This window comes from Vigna radiata, chromosome 8, assembly GCF_000741045.1.
Source record: "Vigna radiata var. radiata cultivar VC1973A chromosome 8, Vradiata_ver6, whole genome shotgun sequence".
Taxonomy (NCBI): domain Eukaryota; kingdom Viridiplantae; phylum Streptophyta; class Magnoliopsida; order Fabales; family Fabaceae; genus Vigna; species Vigna radiata.
The window spans coordinates 33,901,017-33,924,223 of record NC_028358.1 but is presented as its reverse complement, the minus strand read 5'-3'; the positions used below and the strand labels follow the sequence as shown (position 1 = coordinate 33,924,223).

Genomic DNA, 23,207 nt, shown 5'->3' with positions numbered 1-23,207 from the left:
TCTTATATTACCCATAAATTCTTTTTTCTATTAGTGGGATTAGATTTTTAATTTCGTATATCACAAATTATTTAAAATCATACCTATTTAATAATAATTTTTTTGTTAATTAGTTGCCATAATAAAAAGAGATTATTATCCTAATTAATCGAAAGAGCAGGGAAAGTGGAAATGGTGTGATAGACGTGAAACGCATGTTATATTCTGACATTTTTTGACGTCTGTAGCACACTTCATTTCATGTCCCTGCTGCCATGTGCCTAATCTTTGTTGTAGAAGATCAACATATACATAGAACTAAAATATTATTTATTTTGGGTCAAATTTTTATGGATTTGTTTTTAATATCTTTAATCAGTCTTTTTTAAAATAAATAAATAAAACAAAAAATATTATTAAAATTAACCCGACAACACTACAATATGATCTTATATGTATCAAACATTAAAAAAAAAGACATATACGTCATCTTTCACTCATTTTTGTTCGTTGGGTTGCAAGAAAGCCAAAATGAAGAATAAAATGGCTTCTTTATTAGAAAAATAAGGAGATATGAAAAGAGTGAAATTAATTATACTTATCATTAATGATACTTGTTAAACCTGTTATTTTTAAAATTGACCAACTCGATAAAATAATAAATATTAGACGGCTTTGTCTTACACGGTTCATTTGTTTAAAGAAAATTGTTGATATTTTAAACCACAGTCATATTTTTTATAGTTTTAAATACGCACTTTTTTTTTTTAATGTTTTTAATAAGAGGATAGTTACATCTTATTTAAATTTTATATAGAAATTTATCTGGTTTTTTCCTTTTAATAAATTATGTGCATCTTTATTGTAATTTCAGAAAGTGATACTGGCCTTCCCTATTATTATAATAATTTTAGTCAATATGACATTTTAATAAGAAATACGAGTAGTGAATGTTAATTTATTAAAACACACGGAAAGTGAGGTGTGATATACCCTTTTTCTTTTCAATGACAATGTTTTAAGTACTATTTTTTTTTCTCAATATCTTTCAAGCTATTTTTTTATCCTTTATTTTAAATTTTATTTTAATATTTGAAAAATATCACAACTATTTTGTTTATCATCAAACCTAATATATATGTAAAAATTATGGCTTTTTTATAAATTTATGTCACGATATATTTTATATATTAAAAGTTAATTACTCTAAATTTTAGTTATGTTAAATACACAGTCATCATTTCTAAAAACATAGAAAGTATTTTTTGAGAAAAAAGTATGCCTTTTAATTCCTGCAACATCATAATTTTTAACTGCACCCACATAACTTTTAATTTTACTTCTTTTATGTTAGTATGGTAGTGCAGTTAGTAATAGGGGTGAAGCGGGAAGAAAAATACGAAAATAGCTACCCATGTGCAGACAAATTGGGCCTTTAGCCTTGAATAAGATGAGTTGGGTTAAAAGAGTTACTCTGAAAATAAGCGGCTTTTCAACTACATTAACTTGAGTTCTAAAAAAATACAATATTATATTTTAAACAATACACCTTTATATTCTATTTATTATTTTTAAATATATTTGACTAAGTAAAATTAACATTTAAGTTTAAAATTATTCAAATTTGATTATTTTATTTGACAAAGCATGTACAGGACTTTCCCATTTTCTATTGGATCCCCTGACCAGGAAGCAACTGTGAGCCTTAAATGTTCATCAGTATCACTTGGGCTTCAATAAACTTTAAAGGGATGCTTCTCCATGCACCTCTAAAATTTATAAAAAATGACAAGAATAACCTTCTGACAAGGTAAAAGCTTTTCACCTAAAGTTAACAACTTTTACTTTTTCTCTCTCATATATAGAATCACATACCAGCTCACACATTTACTCACCTCTGTTACTTGAAAATCCTAGCTGTTACACCTTGCTTCCCTTCCTATGGCAATAAAACAAGGTGAACCTAAATAGCTTTTCACAAAATGAGGAGAGAATGAGACATACGACATCAATGAGGAGAGAATGAGACATACGACATCAATTCGTAGAAGACGGCCTAAAAATATTCTATAGGAGCACCATAATGTTACTGAACAACAACAGAATGTTGTTTAGCAGTAGATGTCTCTCAAGAAGAAGAAGTAGGTAGATTTTTTGGAAGTCCACACGATACATCACTCATGACTCATTATGTGGAGCGTGTTACATATGTTTTATGATAGGGCCAGACTAGTACAATACTTGAGTTTTAATGGCTAATGGGTAGTTTAAATGAATTTTATATTAATAATTTTTGTGTAGGATCGAAGTAAATCTCTCATGAAAAAAAAATTGGACTATGTCATAAGGCAATTCTACATTTTTTTATTGAATTCTCGTTTGATGTCCTTATGTGATATTTCCTACGTCTACACCGACAAAGGTTTTATTTTGAGACAAATAGTTTTCATCTACCGATGGGTGAGATGACCATCACAATAGATGATGACGTGTCATTGCTACTTCACCTTCCTACAGTGGGATAATTATGTGCAATTAACTCATTGGAATTTGAAGAAGCTCAATCTATTATTATGGAGCTATTGGGTGTGGATCGCATAAGGGCTGAAGTTGAGATGACATAAGCACACGATCCAAAAGTTAGGATGAGTTGGTTGAGAGATGTTTATAATGAGTGTTGTGAGCATTACTAGTGGGACTGCGTCGCATAAACGTATACTTGTTATATCTAGTTGGATGCGCTATTTTCAGGAATAAGAGTCCCACATTGATCGATGTATCGTACTTAATGCTCTTTAGAGATATGACGCATGTGATGGATATTCTTAGGGCTGCACTAGTCCACATGTACGAGCAACTCAAAGATGTCAATTTTGTTGAGACAAAGAAAATGGTTGAATATCTTACTCTTTTATCGGTATATAAATGTCTTGTAGTTTGATTTTCTTTTTTTTCATCATTCACTAAGTTTTAATTAATTGTTTTTGTAGAGTTGAATTTACGGGCATGTTCCTGGAATGGGAAGGAGACATGTCTTACCCACTTGCTATGAAGTCAGACCCCGTGCCACACGTTGGGTGACAAAGAGACAGGTTTGCAACCTACTTGAGGCTAGGTCACATTAGGATGACTAACATATGATAGGGTCATCTAGTGTTCATATGAGTCACATCAAGCTAGTCGTCCACTTCTTATCATCACTTTGTTTTCTGACTGGATCAAAGTTGGTGAGATGTTTCACTAACATCTCCCTGAATGTGTATTTGTCGGGATGTGAGAATGGATCAAAGTTAATGCAAGGATCTTTGAGGTGCATCCTCAGAATCTTAAAAATGATGATTGTTTGTTGGGATCTGAGTAAGGGGACAATATCCTTTGAATGTACTTACGAGGCCTTAAGATAACTTGTTCAACAACTAAAGAACATTAAGAGGTGAATAGATTGACATGTTTATGGTAGACATTCATCATCGTTTTGATAATAACCTCTTATATTAGTTTTTTTTGTAAGTTTGAACTTTTTATGTTATGTTGAAACAACTTTTATTTGTTTGGACTTTTTTTATGTAATTGAAAACCTTTGTTTATTTATACAAACTTAAGTTGTTCATGGAGAGGATGAGATTTTGTATGCATGAGAGTGGAACGCTTTACAATGAATTAACAACAAATGTGAATGTTCATTTATACATATCTTCACATTACACAAATACCGGGGTTCAAGTAAGTCAACATAATTAGTAGAATCGCTTGTCAATTATACAAATTTTTGCATCCTACTTATGTAAAAAAATGACCACGATCACACATCAGGATAACAGTGAGTTGATTATATGATATCAACCATGGACAAAGCACAATTGTCAACACCCAATTTCGTCCGGGTGACTAAATAATGAGACTTGGTTTTTATTGTTGTCTTCATTTTTTTTATTATTTTATTTTATGTTATTATTCTTAATTTTATTTTACTGTTTTGTTTAGTCTTGTAAAAAAACGAACAAAAAGAAGAACAAAAAAAAGGAAAAGGAAAAAGAAAGAAAAAAAAAGAATAAAAGAGAAAAAAGGGAAAAGAAAAAAAAAGAAGAAAAAATGAAAAAGAAAAACAAAAGGAAAAAGGAAGGAAGGGAAAAAAGAAAAAAAGGGAGTGCACGGGAATAAAATGAAAAGAAAAGAATGGTGATAAAATCGGATATGTGCTACATGTGATGAATTGGATTTAATTTCCTTGCAAAAATGTCCATAAGCAATTAATATTAATGCATCACTTTAGAATATTTTTTTTATTTGGTAATAATTCGAATCAACATTATGACAATCATTACAAGGAATAATTAAAAAAGAGAAAAATATGATTTTTAATTTGATTCAATCAAGATCATTTATTTTCCTATTTTGCTAATTAACAATTAATTCGCAGGATCACAATAATGTTACAAATGTGTGTATATAAATATGCACCTTGTAAACAAGAGAAGGGGAGGAGGATTGAATTTCAAGAAGAGAGCATAAGGGAACAAAAAAAAAAAGAGAGAGAAAATACAATTTCAAGAAAAGAGCATAAGGGAACAAAAAAAAAAGAGAGGAAGAGAAAAATCCAATTTCAAAAAGAGAACGTAAGGGAACAAAAAGAAAAGGACTTCGTGTTGCACTCATCCCTCCTTTTTATATCACTCCTTTTCTTACTGATTGTTTTGTATTATTTATTGCTATTATTTATTGCTATTGTATTTTGTTTCTTTTAGTCTTTATTATCATGTTGTTTTATTTTTTGCTGCATTCTCAATTTTTGAAAGAAACAATAAATGTTCAATAAAAAGTATTTTTTTAAAAATAAAAAGGTTAAAATTAAAAAAAAAAATGATGCTAGAGCTTCTGAAGCTATCTCTCTTTCAATGATTAAATTCCGGTTTCAATTTGGTTTTGCTTTTCTTTCTTAGGCAAAAAAAAAGGGTAAATTTAAAAATTATAAAAAGTGATTTTTTTTAGTGTTTCTTTTAACACTTAATTATTTTTTTTATAAGCTGTAATTTATTTTCTACCTTTTAGACTTTCTTTAAAAAATACTTATGTTGGTTTAAATATTTACATGAAACATTATTTTGATATTATAAATAAAAATTAATAAAAATGAAAGATAAAAGAATATAAAAAAAATAATAAAAAATTTCATTTTAAAGATTTAAGCACAGGTGCGACCATTTTGTCGGCCTTGCGCTGAAAACTTTTTCTTCTTTTAAAAGTCAACAAAATTTTATTTTAAAAAGTTTAAGTACACGTGCGACCATTCTGTCGGGCCTTGTCCTGAAACCTTTCCCCTTTTTACAAAGACATCGAAACACCAAAACATCTTTTTTCAAACAAACAAACAATCTTTCAGCTAGAACTACGTAACCCTGATTTCTCACTTTGAGAATACGTAGGAGCACGGTCAATCCTTGTCGGGCACAAAAAATAAAAAAATATATTTTGTTTCTTTAGAGTTTTATTTTTTGGGATAGTTAAACCTTTTGCAAACCACATCTTTATTCGCGTATTTTAATTAAAGGTACTGCCTTCGGGTAGGCGTTGTAGGGTGTTAATACCTTCCCTACACGTAACCAACTCCCGAACCCAATCTTTGGTTTTCGTGGACCGTGCTTTATCATTTTATGGTTTTTCCGTAGTTTTCCAGAATAAACTATGGTGGCGACTCTAAAATATTTTTCTAAATATGTTTCTTTTTTGGATCGTCGTCCCGTCGCGAAATCGGTTGCGACAACAATCTTCTTGTAGTTGAACTTGTAAAATTAATATTAATTTATACAAGTTATTTTGAAATGAAAGTAAAGAATAATAACATTACCTACACGAAATGACATCCATAAACATGTTGTATACAAATTAATCGATGTTGCATTATATTAGAATGTGATGTGCTATGTAGTGAGAATATCGTATAATTTGATCCACATGACAGACAGACTAAGATGACATTATGTAAATTAGAAATAGTATAGTCTATGTTTGGTATAATTATCCATTTGTCCATATTAGCATGTAAGAAATGAAACAAATTGTTATGAAAGAAAAAGTTAACAAATAATAAGTAAAGTTTCAATGATAGAAACATGTATTGTTGATTTTGACTCCACTAACAAAGACCTCCTCAGTCTTTTAGTTGCTCAAAGCTTCTCACTAGTGTTGTGTATTCATCAAGCAACTGACTATATTCTTTAAACAAGTCATGTCGAATAAAGGGCTATGACCCTTCACCTAGCCCCAATGATGCAATAATGCATCTACAACAACAATGACATTCATTATATTCATCTCTTTGTCACTAACAATCATATGTGGATTACCTTAAAATGTCATACATAAATCTCTAAGCATTTCCAGAGCCCAGGTGAAATCATTTTACCGTTCACTTGATAAGAATGCAAAGGCTGTTGAGAATGTCAATTATGTAGATGTCACACCAACTATCTCAAGAAAGGACAGTCAATATTTTATTGTCTTGTATGTCGTATTCATCAAGAGAACAATATTAAATGCATTCAACAATTTCACTACATCAAAATATGTTCAAAATAGGTCACTTATCACCTCAGATTCGTCGACAAATATACTCTAATGAATGTACTTATCACAATCTACCATCATCATCAATTGTTGCAATTGAGTTCTTGATCCCCTCAGTGATTGTTTGTATGTATACCTTATGTTATAAATTTGCTTGATTGTTATGACATTACAATCATTATTTTCTTTCTGAGTCAATATTATTTGCAAGCTTCACTTTATTCTTAGTCATATCAACAAGTAATGAATGTTCAATGGGATTTAACCTCCTAACAAAAGGGTGACCAACTATGTGACAAATCATGGTTGTTGATATCCGCATATTACCTTCAATACTCACCCCTCTCCATTAGAATTTGGCTTGCCCCTCAACAAGGACACTGACATTTTCTTGTGTTGTATATACTCGACTGAGCATCGTGTTTGTATTTCTTATACTTTCCATCTCTTTTGCATCCTAACAAGACAAACATGTTTCTTCCAAGTTCACCGATAGCTTTTTCACATCTTATGGTTATGACAAGAAACTTAAGATGAAATGTAATCCCTCAACCCCATTCAATTAAGTCATCATAAGAGGAAAATATTTGATCAATTGTAAAATTATTTGTATAATCTCTCACCGCCATTTCATTGATGAAAGGAGAAAAATCTGGCACGAAATACGAATTTACTTGGGAATCAATATCGAATGGATAATATTTCATTTTACAATATAATCACCTATAACATAATATTTCCACCATTCAATAGCTCACTTAATTCATAATAATACCTAACAGATTATCAAAAAAAGCTAAAAAAATTAAAGACAACTAAAATAATAAAACTTAAAAAAAAAATTCAAACTTAATCAGATTTCGAAATCTGACAAGGCATTCAACATATATTTCAAAAGTCGGTGAAGGTTTTAATAGATTTTGAAATTTGGTGAAGGTCTCATCGAGTTTCGAAAGACCTCGTCGAATTTTAAAATTCAGTAATTCCTTAACCAATTTTCAAAATATGACGAGAACTTCTCCAAATTTTGAAATTTGTCGAAACCTTCAATAAATTTTGAAAACTGATGAAAGTCTCGACAAATTTTGAAAGTTGTTGAAACCTTAATTGGATTTTTAAATTATGTGAGGTTTTCAACGAAGTTTAAATCCAATGAAGGTTAAAATATTTGATTTTTTCTAAACAGATTTCTAAATCCGTGAATTTTTTAAGCAAATATCGACATCCAATTTATTTCCTAAGTTTCAAAATGCCAAAAATAAACTTTAACCATGCTTATATCTAATGTTTATTTCACGAAAAAGAAGAGAGGTGACCAGTACAACTAGAAAGAAAAAGAAAAATCACAAAAGGAGACTACACACTACACACTACAAAGGAAACAGGACGAAAAAATGAACCAGACTAAAAAAACAAACTCAGGATAAAAATGAAAGAAAAACTGAACAAAAAAAAGTGAAAGACGAGAATAAGATATAGGATTAGAATTAAATAAAATTTTGTAAATAGCAATTATCGTTTTCCAACTTTGTTTTTTTCTCATCTATGGAGAGACAATTCATTTTCTGGAACATAATAAAATGTAATAAAACAAATCCATTTTTTTTTCTTGGTAGACAATCATCCCACTTCTATTACGGAAATAATTTTCCGGAGATTTTTAATTGAGTGTACAAAAAAAAATTGATAGGATACTGAGAAGTCCTTGCGAAATTCAAATTAATCACATAATGAATTTGAATGAGCGTAAGAATTTCGTTAAGAAATTTTGAGCATGACGATGATGTTACTTGAAATGTAAGTGATGATGGGAAAGCTATGATAAGAATATGTTCTTCTTCCCCAACAACGTCTTCGTTCTCACCTCTTTTAAGAGAAACCAAAAGGATAATGGAGCTTCTAATCAATGCTTAATTATTCATCCTTTAGGTGGGAATTCAGAATCAACCATTGACTATGCTTACAGTGAATCACAGCTGGAAAAGTGACCACACAAATACAAAAAAATTATTGAGTTGACTTTCTAAACAACTCAAACCTCAATTAATTCACCAAATGCCACCATAATCATAACACATTATACGGCCCTTTAACTCTCTTTTATTTTCAATTTTAAATTACTTTACGAATATAGATTCTGGGTTCTTTAAATTATTTGCTTACATATATATTCGAACATGGTTAATGGTTAATGATTAATATGTAATTTGTTAGAGTGTAAACAAAGTTTCACATCTAATAAAAGAAGGACGAGTCATGAGTTTATATACAGATAAATACTTCTAATGGTAAGAGATCTTTTGAAGTGGTGCCAAAAGTAAGATCGTGAAGACTTTGTCCAAAACGGACAATATCTTACTATATGTAGAGATCTATATGTGTGTGTCAAACTTTCTCAACATAATTATATTATGGGGTTAAATATGTTTTTAGTTCTTATACTTTGGGGCGATTTTGGTTTTAATCTCTCTTTCAAACTAAGGTACAATTTAGTCCTTCAACTTTAGAAAACTCTAGTTTTAGTCCTTTTTACCAATTTTTTTTAACTTTATTTGTTGTTTTAAGCACGTTTCATTATAGTATTTGGATTGTTTACACTGTTTGACATATTTTTGCTTTGATGTTAACTTAGAAACGTGTTTGAAACAACAAATAAAGTTCAAAAAATTTGATAAAAATAACTAAAATCAGAATTTTCTAAAGTTGAAGGACTAAATTATACCTTAATTTGAAAGAGGGACTAAAACCAAAATCGTTCCAAAGTATAGGGACTAAAACCATATTTAACTTATATTATGTAACATATGTCACGCTGTGCTGGAAAGCTGTGTTGTACTTTGGTGATAGGTGTAAAGGAGAATAGACTCCAGTAGAATGTTTGAGTAGAAGGCGACACGTGTGTGAAAGGAAATAGTTTAGTGATTAATTAAAAAAAAAATGAAAAATTAAGGATGTATAATAAGATAAGTAAGTATTAAGGTTAATTAAGATGGAGCAGCGTGAACCGAAAAGTGAGTAAGAGAAGGAGGGTGAATGTCTCACTTTGTTGGACAATATTATTGAGATATAAATGACTAAAGCCTGGCTTATGTCGTGAAGCACCTTGGTGGAGTGGACCTCTTCTGTCACCTTTGTCTCTTACTTTCTCTTTCTTCTCTTTTTCATAACTATTTATTCAATTACATCTCACAATTTTCATTCCTTATTTATACCAACCAATCTTATTTTTAATATCATAAATATTAATATATTTTACTTTTACTATAATACAAATAACAATTGTTCTTTCAGTTTATGGATTAAGGTTAACTATGTTTTTCTCTTAAAAATTCTATTTTTAATTTATTTTAATCACTTGAACTTAGGTGTTATATATAAGAAATACTTTGATGTTAAAATTAATGTCTGTTTGATTACACTAACAATGTATAATTAATGTAATCAATTATCTAAATCTAAAACTTGTATTTATTTATAGATTTTGGAATAGACTTTTGATTAGTAACTGTTTATTTATTATTCAAACAATGATGATCTAGTTTAAAGTTAATTTTATTATTTTTATCGTTAACCTTGTTTATAATCTGACCAATCAATTTATTGATCGACTCATATAAGATTATAAACTTATTAACAATTCGATTAATGGTTGGACAGTCATACGTAATAATGTTAGTATAAATTTATTTATTCATTTATTAGTAATTTATGCACTTTAGAAGAATAAATAAAATTCAGTAAATCAAACCATTTTTATTATAAACAGTAACTATACATTATAAAAAAAATTATTAAAGAAGATGAGAATTATAAATAACTTGGGTAGAGATAAATAGAAACGTGTTGTTGTAGATAATTGAGCATAAAAAATATTTCTATAATATAACAAAAGACTTAAAACAATTTCACAAAAAGTTAATGTATTTATTATCCAATATTTGTTATGCAAATATGTTTTACTCATTAGTTAAAGAAAAGTAAATAATAATGAAATAATTTGTTTTCATAATTGTCTAATGTATTTATTAAAAAAATTAACGTTAATATACAAAGAAATACATATTCGTATTATGTTTTTCTAATAAACACGTCAACCAATTATTAAATATCAAATACCATAACAGATTTTCAATTATCTAAATTATTAATAAAATTTAAATAATATTAAAAGAATTAAAGTTTTTGTATTATTTTTTTATTATATTAAAAATAACACATGTCAATACTTATTGTACTAAATAAATTAATCGTTTTTATCTACAAATAAATTTTGAATAATTTTACAAAACCATTATCTAAAATCAATATACTTTTGACTTCATTTGTTTTGTTTCACCAGAGCACTTTTTGTTTTGTTTTTGGAATAGAAAAAAATTTAATGATATAAATAGTTCGCTAAAGAACTCAAATCTATCCATTTCTTAGAAGCAAGTATGTAATAAATTAGAAAAAAAATTAATAATATAAATAGTAAATTATGAAAGTCAAGTCTATTTATTTTTCTGAAAGCAAATATCTAAAATTTAATACATTATAAAAATATTCATAAATTTACTTATTTTATAAAAAAATTAAGATCTAATTTCAGCAAGCTTGAAACTTTTTTTTTATATCACTAGAAAATCTCTATAAGTTTCTAACTAACTAACTAACTAACTAACTATATATATATATATATATATATATATATATATATATATATATATATATATATATATATATAGTTAGATTAATGCTATTACAAATATTAATTTATTAGTAAATAGCTGAGTTATTTAAGTGTGTGTGACTAAAATTGATAGTTATTGATATAAATGATTGTTTTATTGTAAAAGAGTTAAATTTTTTGTTTGACTAATATTATGGGGTGATAATTTTGGGTGTCTTAGTAAGTTCCAAAAAAATCAACATTTAAGAAAAAAATAATAATCTCCTACAAAATTAAGCAACGATATCTTTTCAAAAAATAGTAAAAAGAAACAAAATACAAAATTTTATGTTCACAACCTATTAAGAGAATGAAAGTTCACAGATGAGTCAAAACAGTAATATATTTTTTTCCATTTTTTTAGAGACTTTGACTTGAATAATTGATGAGACCAAACAACTATAACCTTAATCCTGAGACCAAGAATAGTCATGTTGTTTTAAAATTTCCCGTATCAAAGTTTGCAAACATATTATGTATTTCAAATTAATTAAAAAAATTAAAATAGTAGTATTTTTACTTAATACTTTACTCTTGTATTTCATAACATTAGTTATAAAGACTTAAAAACATTAGTTATAAAGAGTTAAAAAATGTTTAAGAAAAGTAATGAACTTAAAGATGATATCAATTATTTTATTTATAAAAATTAATTATAAATAAATTTTATATTTGAGTTTAATTTTATAAAAATTATAATTTTTATAAATTTTCTCATTTTTCTTTTAATTTTTTGAATTTGTCTTTTATTTGTTTAATTACGAGAGACTATTAACATACTTATAATAGATAAATATACACTTTTGGCATATATGACTAAAATAAAACAAGTTTATTATTTAAGTTTTTTTATCATTTTATGATACATAAATCTATTTATGTGTTTTAAAATAACTCAAAAGTAAATATTTATTTAATTATAATGTTAAAAGTTTCATATTAATCAGAAATAAAACTAATTATATATATATATATATATATATATATATATATATATAATATGAACTAATTCAGTCTAATGGATAACCTCATATAATAATAAAATATTATTTTACCTAAACTACAATATTTTATAAAATATTTTTTCAAAAATGAAATACAATTAAGATAAAATAAAAAAACATTTGGATCATAAAAATATAAAATCATAAATATATTATAATTGTTTTGGCTATGTTGAATTCCAACTCTAAAAAAACTAGTAAAACATAGTGATAAAATTATCAAACACATGAAAATGATAGATGACTCACCTTATGTTTGTTTACCAAAAGAAAGAATAATGAAAGAAAGTGATATGAAAATAAAAAAAAGTTAAAGAGAGAAATATGAATAAAAAGAAAATCGTGTTTATTCATAACATAAAAATAAATGAAAAAAAATACAAAATGAAGTAATTGTACAATTATATAGCTACCCATGCATTTATGCCTTTATCGTAGATACATGAGATTGGGTAATTTGAGCAAATAAATAGATTCTTATTCTTAAGAAGGTTTTTTTTTTTTCTCTTTTAAAAATATAGTTATATCACTCAATTTCCAAAATAGGATAAATTAATTTATTTTTATGCAAATTCGTTGAGCCAATAAGTAAGAAGTGAACTATTCATTAAAAAGTTTTATTCATCTTTCACTTAATAAATTGGCTTACTAATTTTCTCCATGACTCCTTTCAATTAAAAGTTAAAGTTTCCTTCAACATATTGAATTTCACAAATTCTCCTCACCTATAAATCCATGTTCTCGACTCAATTTTTGTTAAGAAAAATTTAGTTTATTCAACGAAATTCCATGAAACCAAGTTTCTAGATTCTATCTTTACTTAAAATAAAATTTTGCTGTGTATCATCATCAAAATTATTTGAGATTAATACTAAAACTTATAATTTGAGTATTTAATCTATATTTTTTTTATTTATAATTGGCATTTACTAGACATACAAAGTAATAAAAATAATACATTTTAACCAAACGTAATAATAATTTTGAACTATAAATATTTAATAAGTGTTTAATGAGTGAATTAAAGCTTTTAGCCTAGTGCAAGTCCTGCTAGGTAAATCCATATAAAAATACCACTTTTTTCAACTTGATTATGACCCTACCTCAACTTTGCTGATACACTATGTTGGCAATCAACCAACACTTACAATACAAGCAAATCCACTTCCAGATTTTCTCAACTTTCAACCAAAACTATCTCAATTATACCCCTTTCATTATACTTAGGTCAAATCTTCAGTTCAAGTAACTATTTGCACAACACAATTAATTAAGATTTAAAAAATATTATATTCAACATTGCATAACTTTCACAATCTCAAAAACTTAATAGTAAAATTTTTTATGTTAGAATTTCTTTTACTGAAATACACGGAAAAGATTTATTATCTATGAGGTAATATTAGTTGTATAAAAGACAATGATAGAATTTTAATACACAAACTTAAAATTAATATTTCTGTTTTTTATATATTATTTAACTTTTTTAATTTTGTTACTATAGACTTAATAGTTGATCGGAGCGGTATCAAACTAGAAGAAGAGGACCGAATGGTTGACGGACAAGAAGATTAAGTAGAGTTAAGTCATAATTAATGTCACAACAACTATTTAAAGTTTGCATAAATGATCATTAAGAAATAAATTAATTGGTCAGATTTTTATAAATTCTATAAATAGAAATCTAATATAGAGATAAACTCATTCTGACTGACTTACTATTGAATTACAAGAGGTCTACAGAGGAAAATTCTGACTTGAGTGTCAGAATGTATTCTGTAGGTCATTCTTGAAACCGATCGGTCGTGTAGAATGAGGGATGAGGGAAACACTCGACAGAGACAGGACATCTTTAGACGATTATTTGCGTCCCATTTCAACAGAAACAACTTTTATACTATATAATGAAAATGTCAATTAAGTCCATATTTATATGTTAAAACGAAAAAAGCAAATAAGAAGGAGAAACACAATTAGATGTGGCAGCGTTGGAGTAAAGAGAAACATGGCACGATAATAAGTAATAACTGATCATAATAGTTTTCTGTCTTATTCCAATAATATAGGACCCATCGCTCCTCACTTAAAGGCCAAACCATAGAAACTTTCAACTCAGATTAAAACCAAACATTATATAGGTAAGTTGCATTGTTTGAATTCGACGCATTATCATTCAAATTGAAAGGGTCAAAACAAAATCCCTATACTTCCTCCAATTCATCATGTGTAGGACCTTATGTTCAATTGCCTACAATTTCACCATTTCAAAAATTCTTTATTCAATTCACCATGCCCTTTTGTTTAAAATTTCAAACCAAAAAGGAGAAAGAAAAAACATGTTTTTTCTACCTAATAAAACCCTAAAAGGTGTGTTGTTCTTCAGTCGTAGAATATAATTAAAAAACACAAAAAATATAAGAAAAGACATAATTTATGTATATTTTTTTATCTTAACTAGAATGTAATGGTTGAGACTCTTAAAATCTAAATTTTATATTAAATAAAAAATAATAGAAAATCAAACATTTTATAAGAAAAATAATATATTATTTATAGATTTTAGGTTGAAGATGATATAAATTTTTATAAACTCTGCATTTTATTAAGCTAGAACTATTCATCTGCAAACAAAACTATTATATATACATTGGGAATTCAAAGAATCAAAATCTTATATTAGATAAAAATGAAAAAAATAAAATATTACATAAAAATGAAAGATTCATTAATATGTTATTTTAAGATTTTTAATAAAGAATAGTATCAGTTCTTTTAAGTGATTGAGCTCATCGTCAATACGATGTCTTTTAAGTAAATATATTTCTCAATAAACTCAACAATATCTAAATCCTGTACTGTATATAAAATGTAAATGAAATTTATTTGCATTTATGGATATTGGTGTGAAACGGTGAAGTACAGTGGTTACAATCTCAACGAACAAGCTAGGAGGCTATGTATAACGAGGTTGTTCATATAGGTCCTATAAATAAACCTTAGCAAAATGACATGGGTACATAGGTTAACACAACAACATAAGCTTATGGAATTGGAAATGTGGTTTAAAGAGTGTTATTAGGTGGTGGTCATTGATTGAAAATCATGCGTTCATTGAACACAAGAAGCAGTGTCTTTTCAACTTTCATAATTTAACACTTCATTTATTTTTGCTTAGGGTGAGAAAAGAAGAAGAATACAAAAGAAAGGTCAGAAAAGAAAAGAAAAGAAAGTGAGTGTTCGTTTAGTAGTAAGTTTATTTATAAAAATGGGTATTTTTTTTGGCATAGCTAATGAAAGTATTGTTTATTTAGTGAGGAAAGGGATATAATTTTGTCCCCTTCAGCCACCACACGCTTCATTATGGCTGTTCACTGCCATCATAACCAATCCAAAAGTTCTACTCATTTTTCCCATCTAAAATCAAATTATTTATTTATATTTTTTATATTAATTTTTCTTTTTGTTAACATTATCAAAGATTCTACATATCATGTAAACTTCCTCACACTCCATCATTTTGCATGTAAAAAATTATTATTTTTTGCTATGTATATAATGAACTAGATCACTAGTTTATAATTATCCATTCTACCGTATGAATATTGCATTTTTTAAGAAAAAAATTGAACAAATACGTTTTGTTTGTGTAAAATAAAACAATTTTCCAATTTTTTGGTGTTCAATTTTCCTTTTTGTCATAAAGATAGCTTTTTAAACATACACTACAGATGATAGATAATTTAGGGATGAGTTTCCAAAAAATATTTTTAGAAAATAAAAAGGTTTATTGATAAATTAAAATTAACTTTTTTATAGTTATTTTAAAGAAACACTGTATAACTTAATTTGATTAACATGAAATAATAACAATTAATGCAAACTTTGTTGCCTTGATTGAAGGTGAAAACATTTTTCATATTGTTACTAATCGCATTTAAGATGATTTTAATTGATTTTTTTTTTTTGTGAAAATCTTTATAATAGGTTGTGTACCATTGGAAAAATGCTATCAGTTTGATGATGAATAAAAGATATACATTAATATAAGGTGAATTAGCATAAGATATTTCTCAAAAGATGGCCCATTTTTCATACAAAAATTTTTGGATAACGAGTTTCAAATATAAGTTTATCACATATATAAAGCTCTTCTTGATGTAAATAATTTAAAACTAATCTTAAGTATGTAAATATATTAACATTTAAAAAATTATAATTTTCTGTACTTTTATTCAGTTTAAACAAAAATTACACTTGAAATGGGAATAGTAGCAGTCTCGCCACCCCTGGTAAATTGCAATTGCTATAATATAAAAAGAAAATGAGTAGAGAATATTTTTGGTGAGAAACGAGGAGAGAAGAAGATGAACCATAAGACAAAACTTTTTTGTCTCGGAACTAGGAAAGAACAGTAACAGTACCACTGATCCCAGATTAAAGTACCAGAAATATTACAAAAGTATTTTTAGTTATATATAATATTTATAAAATTTATTATATTATTCCCCTATTAATTCTCTTAAATATTTCATAAGATCATATTAAATATTTTAATATTTAAGATATTAAATATCTTGATTTTTCCATTTAATGCTTTTATGACATATTATAAAGGTCCATAAATAAGGTTGCATGAAAAAGAGTAAAGGTATTCTATATTATACTTCCACATTTGTTAAAGAAATCTGAATGAAAATAATTTTTTAAAATATTAGTTTATGTATACTTAAAAATAAAGAACACATTATTAATCTGATCTCTATAGTTATGTTTTCTCTGCCATATGATTTAAATATATACTTTTTAGTTCGTAGACATACTATTTTTATTTTTCTGTTAGTCTTACGTAACTAAAGAGAATAAAATAACAACCATAAGGATTACAAGCGTTAAAAAATTTAAAAAATGTATTTAAATATAAAATTAAAAGATTATTTTCCTGATAAAAAATTAATATAAAATAGCTACTTCCATACATGAGAATATTTTCTGGTTAGTTATTTGTTAGTTACTAAAATATGATATTAACAAAAGATTGAATAATAGCAAATTTATATTTTTGCGAACAACAATGATACTTAAACAATATTTTTTATAATATTTAAACATCATTTACGTATCATTATGTGATTGGTTTATGATAGTATTTATGATTATTATTATTCATTGTGGAGTAATTTTAGATCAATCACAAAATGACACGTTAATGATATTTAAATGTTGTAAAAGATATATTGTCTAAATATCATTTGTGAAACTTTAGAAAAGTTCTATTTTCTCAAATCTTTAATTGGAAATAGAAGTTGATGCACATTATTGAACAATTGGACATTTTTTTTAATCCGTAAATAAAACGATTTACAATAATTAATATGTTAATTATTTAAATACAACTTTATTCCATCTAATTCATTAACATGTAGTAAGTAAACTAATAGGTGAACCAGTTACTCTTTGTTAGTATTGAAATATTTATATTTTTTGTTAAAAAAGTTTAAAGATATCAAGTGTTTCTTTATGCTTTATTTGATGTTGGAATAGCATAAATTAAGTTTTTTTTTTTCTATTGCATTAATGCATTCACTTTTCCTTACAATTCCAATAATTTTATTTTAACACTTTTTAATTTTTGTACAATTTTCTAATATTTTTTAATTTCTATTTTTTCAGCTTGCTGATTAGTCCATTAGCTTGTGAGATAAGTGACTGAAATCCCTTTAATTATTGAGATCCAGTATGTCAGTATTTCAAACTAATTTCTCAATTTTTTTTTAAAAAAAAACACTAATTTGTTTTAATCTATTTTAAAATTGATATTTTTGTCTGAATATGATTCTTGTTCTTGCTTTGAAGCACTGAAAACAGTGTATTATACCAGTTTTGTGAATGTAGCTAGAGCGCGGGGCGCAAGAAGATACTTTACAAATCTATATAATATTGTTTATTAATTCATTATGATGTGCTAGTATGTAATGCATGGTATCAGCAACTTTTTACAACATGATAAGATTCTGAAATTCAATGCTCGTAAATTATAATTATTCCCATCCATTAGTATAAATTATTAACAATTATGATATAATCACGAGAAAATATTTTTTCTCATCTAAATTTGAAATCCTACAATACATGCGTATCTGAATGCCAATGATGACCACAACTCTTTAAATTTGAGGATATTATATTAAATTATGTAATATTAAAAATGATGAACATGGACGTCATATATGAGCAAGTTTTATTATAAAAATAATAATAATTATTATGAGAATGAATATTTAAAAAATTATATTAAATGAAGATCGGGAAGTTGATGTGGTAAGGTGTGTTGGAAATTGGAAGCTAGGGAAGAGGAAAGAGAGTTACAGTAATGGATGTTGTTGGGTTTTTTTGTCCCTAAAAAAACACAACTACTAGTGACTACTGCTACTACTACAACATTACTATAATATTTATTCAATTAAATACATGTCTATATTATGCTTTCTTTCAGTTTTTTTGATTCAAAGTGAGAATAGGCCAAAACTGACAACATTTCTGTTCAGACTTTGCCTTTCTTTTTCTTCTTCTGTGTTTGACACATACAAATTTCTAAGCTTCTTGAGTGAATATTCGCTTTTGGTGGCCCTCCCTGCCTTCTCTTCATTTCACCAATTTCTCTCTTCTGCTATATATTCTGCACTTTGCTTCTTCATGCATTGGTAATAACCACTTTAGTTAATGCCAATCACAATGTCTCTCACTCTAAGGAATAAGCTCAAGACTCTTTGTTCTTCTGTTGATGCTTGGTCTTATGCTATTTTCTGGCGCTTTCATCCGCGCAATTCCTTGTAAGCATTTTTTTTTTTCTTCCTTCTCTTCTGTTATGTCATTTCTGTAAGCATTTTTCTATACTGGGAAGCTCAAAAGTTTCACACTTAAAATTACTCATCTGCCACATCTTGGCAAAGAGTACTCTCACATGTCACTGGTATTTTTGATCTTTCTCACCGTGGATTGCGTTGCATGTTTGAAATTCTTGTAGGTTGTTGACTGTGGAAGAAGCATACTATGAAGAGCATCTGGGAGAAGAGATCGCCGACATGCATCCACAGGTCCACTTGCTGGGTGAAGGGTATGGTCAAATTATTGTCGTGTTTAGTTTCACTTTTCCAAAATTGCATATTTTTCACGAAACCGGTGAGATAAAAGTGGAGATTCTTTTCAATTGAAAAGCCTAAAACAAAGGGCTGATACAGTTTACTTGTGCTGTCCAGAATTGTAGGTGAAGCTGCTTTCACGGGTAAACACAGTTGGGTGCACTCAGATGGTCAAACTCATTATTGGAATCCGACTGGGCAAAATATTTGTGAAGTATTGCTTTCAACTGTTGAGTTTGTGCCATTTATTTCAATTCAACTTTCGATTGCTCTTGTTTTTTGTCCATTTATCACAAAAGATTTTTCTTTTTTTGCAGGATGATTCTTGTATGCATCAACAGTTTTCCTCCGGAATAAAGGTATTGCAAAGGAAGAAAATGTTTTTTGGTTGTTAGTTTCAGATTTCATCTTTTTCCTCTTCACCTCCCTTTCAAAAAATTTCCAATCTAAAATGTAATTTTTTTTGTTAAAGTTACCTCGATAACTCAATGCCATACCAAGATGTTTGGTTACCTTTGTTCTTCAAAACCATGAGCAATGTATATTGATAAATTTTTCTGCTTTGTAGACTATTGTGGTCATACCTGTCAAAGCATTAGGAGTGGTACAGTTTGGATCCAGAAATAAGGTTAGTAGTATCATGAAAGAACATGAATCTGTGATATCATGCATAAATGAACATTGCGCACAATGTGTCCTTGTTTTTTGTACTGAATGTAATTGATAGATGTCGGTTTATCAGAAAGTGAAATTGTTGTTTCATTAACAGAGAACCTTAAACCTTAAATTTACAATATATGGTTGTTGAAGTTTGTACTCATGTTTCATCTGGAAGATTATCTTAGCATGACATCCAAATTTTGGACAAAGAAAACCGTGGACTGCATTACCTTCTCAATTTTTACTAGCTTACTTTATGTTATTTTCATCATGGTTAATAAATAATTAACGATCTTGAATATTTATCAACACTAGTTTCTATGAGGGCTAATGGATTGCAGCATAATACTTTCATTACTGCAGATTTTGGAGAGAGTGGAATTTTTGGAGCAAACACAAAGCATGCTCACAGAAATAGATGATGATATGGGTATGTTTGACATGTCAGAAAATGCAGTTTTACCATTGGACTGTGAAAATAATGATTTAAATGGGATGTTGGCTTCCATTTCTTCTGCTAGTCCCAACGACCCTTTCCCTTCTCATTATAAAAACTACGAAGAAGCATTGGCTTCATTTCAAGGAGATTCTTCGTATCTTGGTGACCAATTGAAAGGTACCACGGAAGCACAAGTTGTATGGTCAGATAGGAATAGCATTGATGTGCTTTTGAAGCCTAACTCTTCTACGGACAACTTCATTGCCAAAACCCCCTATCTTGGTGTGTGTGATGGTGAATTATCTTCTTTTGATTTGTTGGAGCAACTACTGGTTTCCAGTGTAAGGCCACAAGATGTTGCTGATGCGTGTTTAATGAATGGAAATGCATCTTCTACCAGCAAACTTCCATTCTGCAGTATGGACAGAGGGTCATTTCAAGGAAAATTGCAAAATTCACTGGATAACCAATATTCAAATCAGTCTAGTGTTGTGACAGACGTTGATTTTTCTTCTACTTCATATGCATTGCATGGACACTCTGAGAGCATAGAGCCAGTTGATATGTCAGAAGAAATTTTGAAGTTCAGCTCCATGGATGATCTTTGCCACTGGTTTGGTCCTTCTTCAGAGGATAGCATCTGCAAAGCAGCAATTATGGATAACAAATTTTCTGAATCAACAGAATTTAATCCCACTTCCTTTGATCTGGTTGGAAGTAGTTCTTTAAATGATGTTTTAGTGACAGGCCTAGCTGGGTATAATTCAAACTCAGATGGGAATGAAACATCTGTGGTTATGCAGAACACTGAAAAAGGTCCGTTGGATTTCATGGAAATTGATTTTAGCTATGAACAAGCCAATGAATGGTGGGGGAATACACTTACACCAGTGGTGAGTGGTGTTACTGATACTGGCTTTTCTGAAAGCATATCAGAGTTGATTTCTGATACTCTGCCAGGCACCCGGAAGAGATTATTCTCAGAGTTGGGAATTGAAGAGCTTTTGAGGGGTGGAGCAAATTACTATCCAGTCAATAGTTCGGAATTTGATTGTGGATTATCACCCAATAAGAGGCAGACAGTAGAATGTTCATCTGTGAATGGAAGTACAAGAGCAGAACTGATGCAACCTCTTTGTGACTTAGACAGCACAAACAATCTTCCAAGCAAGAAAGATACATTCTCAAAATTACAAGCAGCAACTTGGATTGATGATAGCCATAGCATTAACATTAGAAAGGCTGTTCCAAAACACCCTCAAAAGCCAGAGGAACATGCAAAGCCCACCAAGAAGAGGGCTAGACCTGGAGAGAGCCCTCGACCACGGCCAAAAGATCGTCAGCAAATCCAAGACTGTATTAAAGAATTGAGAGGAATCATCCCAAATGGTGGAAAGGTAAATGACATTTTTTTCCAAGGAACTGTAATTATGAGAACAACACAACATTATATTTCCTCTACTTAAGAAGCAAGATTTGAAACTTCTAAAACTTTCTCCATTTAGCATTTGTGGTTCAAGGCATACATTTATAATCTTAGCTACAATATTTTTGTTGTGCTGACTGTTTTGATACTGACATATGATTTCTTTATTTGACAGTGTAGCATTGATTCTTTGTTAGACCTCACCATCAGATATATGCTTTTCTTACAAAGTGTTCTCAAGTATTCAGACAAGCTACGAGAACCAAATGAGCCGAAGGTAACTGATCAAACCAATTTTGTAAAATGTTTTATTTGATAACCAATTAAACATGTAAGAATCAGATATGATTGGACTTGCTTGGTTGTTTAGCTTATTGAACAGGAAAATGAAGTGGTTCTAAAAGACAGTGATGTGGCGGATAGCAAAAACTGTGGCATTACGTGGGCATATGAAGTGGGACATGAAACAATGCTATGCCCCATTATAGTTGAAGACATGAGTCCACCAGGCCAAATGCTTATAGAGGTAAGATAGAATTGAGAGTGTATGTTTTACATATCTATCATTTGGATTACCTATGCAAAATTCAATTCATTGGCATAACTTTGTTGCAGATGCTTTGTGAGGTGCAGGGTATATTCCTTGAGATCATTGACATAATTCGGGGTTTTGGACTGAATATATTGAAAGCTAAGATGGAAAGAAAGAAGAACAAACTATGGGCACGCTTTATCGTTGAGGTAGATCAAATATTTGATTGCAGTATTAGAGTACAAATTACAGCATTTAGATGCTGATATGTGAGGTTGCAGTTTTCTTTTTCACTTGTAAGCTTTTATGAAATAATTAACACTGCTTTACTTTGTGCAACAGGCAAACAGACATGTGACAAGGATAGATGTGTTTTGGTCCCTTATCCATCTTCTACAACAGACAAACACCTCCGGCATTGATTCTTCCAACAAGAATTGGGATGCTCTTCATGCCAATAGCATCAAATCCTAGGAACATGATCCATGTCTGTACATAAATTGTAGATTAGGATACACTTAGCAAAATCTGTAGGTGATCAATTCCCAACTAAGTTCCCAAGAATTGAAATTATGTATACTGTTGAGCTTTATCTTGTCAACTTTGTGTTTCTGAGGGCCAGAAGTTAAGAGTGACCCAAATCAGCATCCAAATAGGCATATTTGAATTCTCTTTTACATCTAGTATTCCTTGAAGATGTTTAATAAATTAGTTGGAACCTATATCTCAATCAAATATAATCAACTTCATCTGCAT

At 28.6% G+C, this 23,207-nt stretch overlaps 1 protein-coding gene across 1 annotated transcript; it reads left to right on the top strand.

Moving 5' to 3' along the window:
• The first annotated feature begins 18,626 nt into the window (after positions 1–18,626).
• On the top strand, positions 18,627–23,207 carry LOC106771181 (transcription factor bHLH157). The gene is made up of 10 exons (XM_014657104.2): positions 18,627–19,085; positions 19,280–19,369; positions 19,512–19,608; positions 19,712–19,753; positions 19,963–20,022; positions 20,418–21,890; positions 22,095–22,196; positions 22,290–22,445; positions 22,535–22,660; positions 22,794–23,207. The coding sequence occupies exons 1-10, from the start codon at positions 18,976–18,978 to the stop codon at positions 22,923–22,925; spliced, it is 2,388 nt and encodes a 795-aa protein (XP_014512590.1). The 5' UTR covers positions 18,627–18,975; the 3' UTR covers positions 22,926–23,207.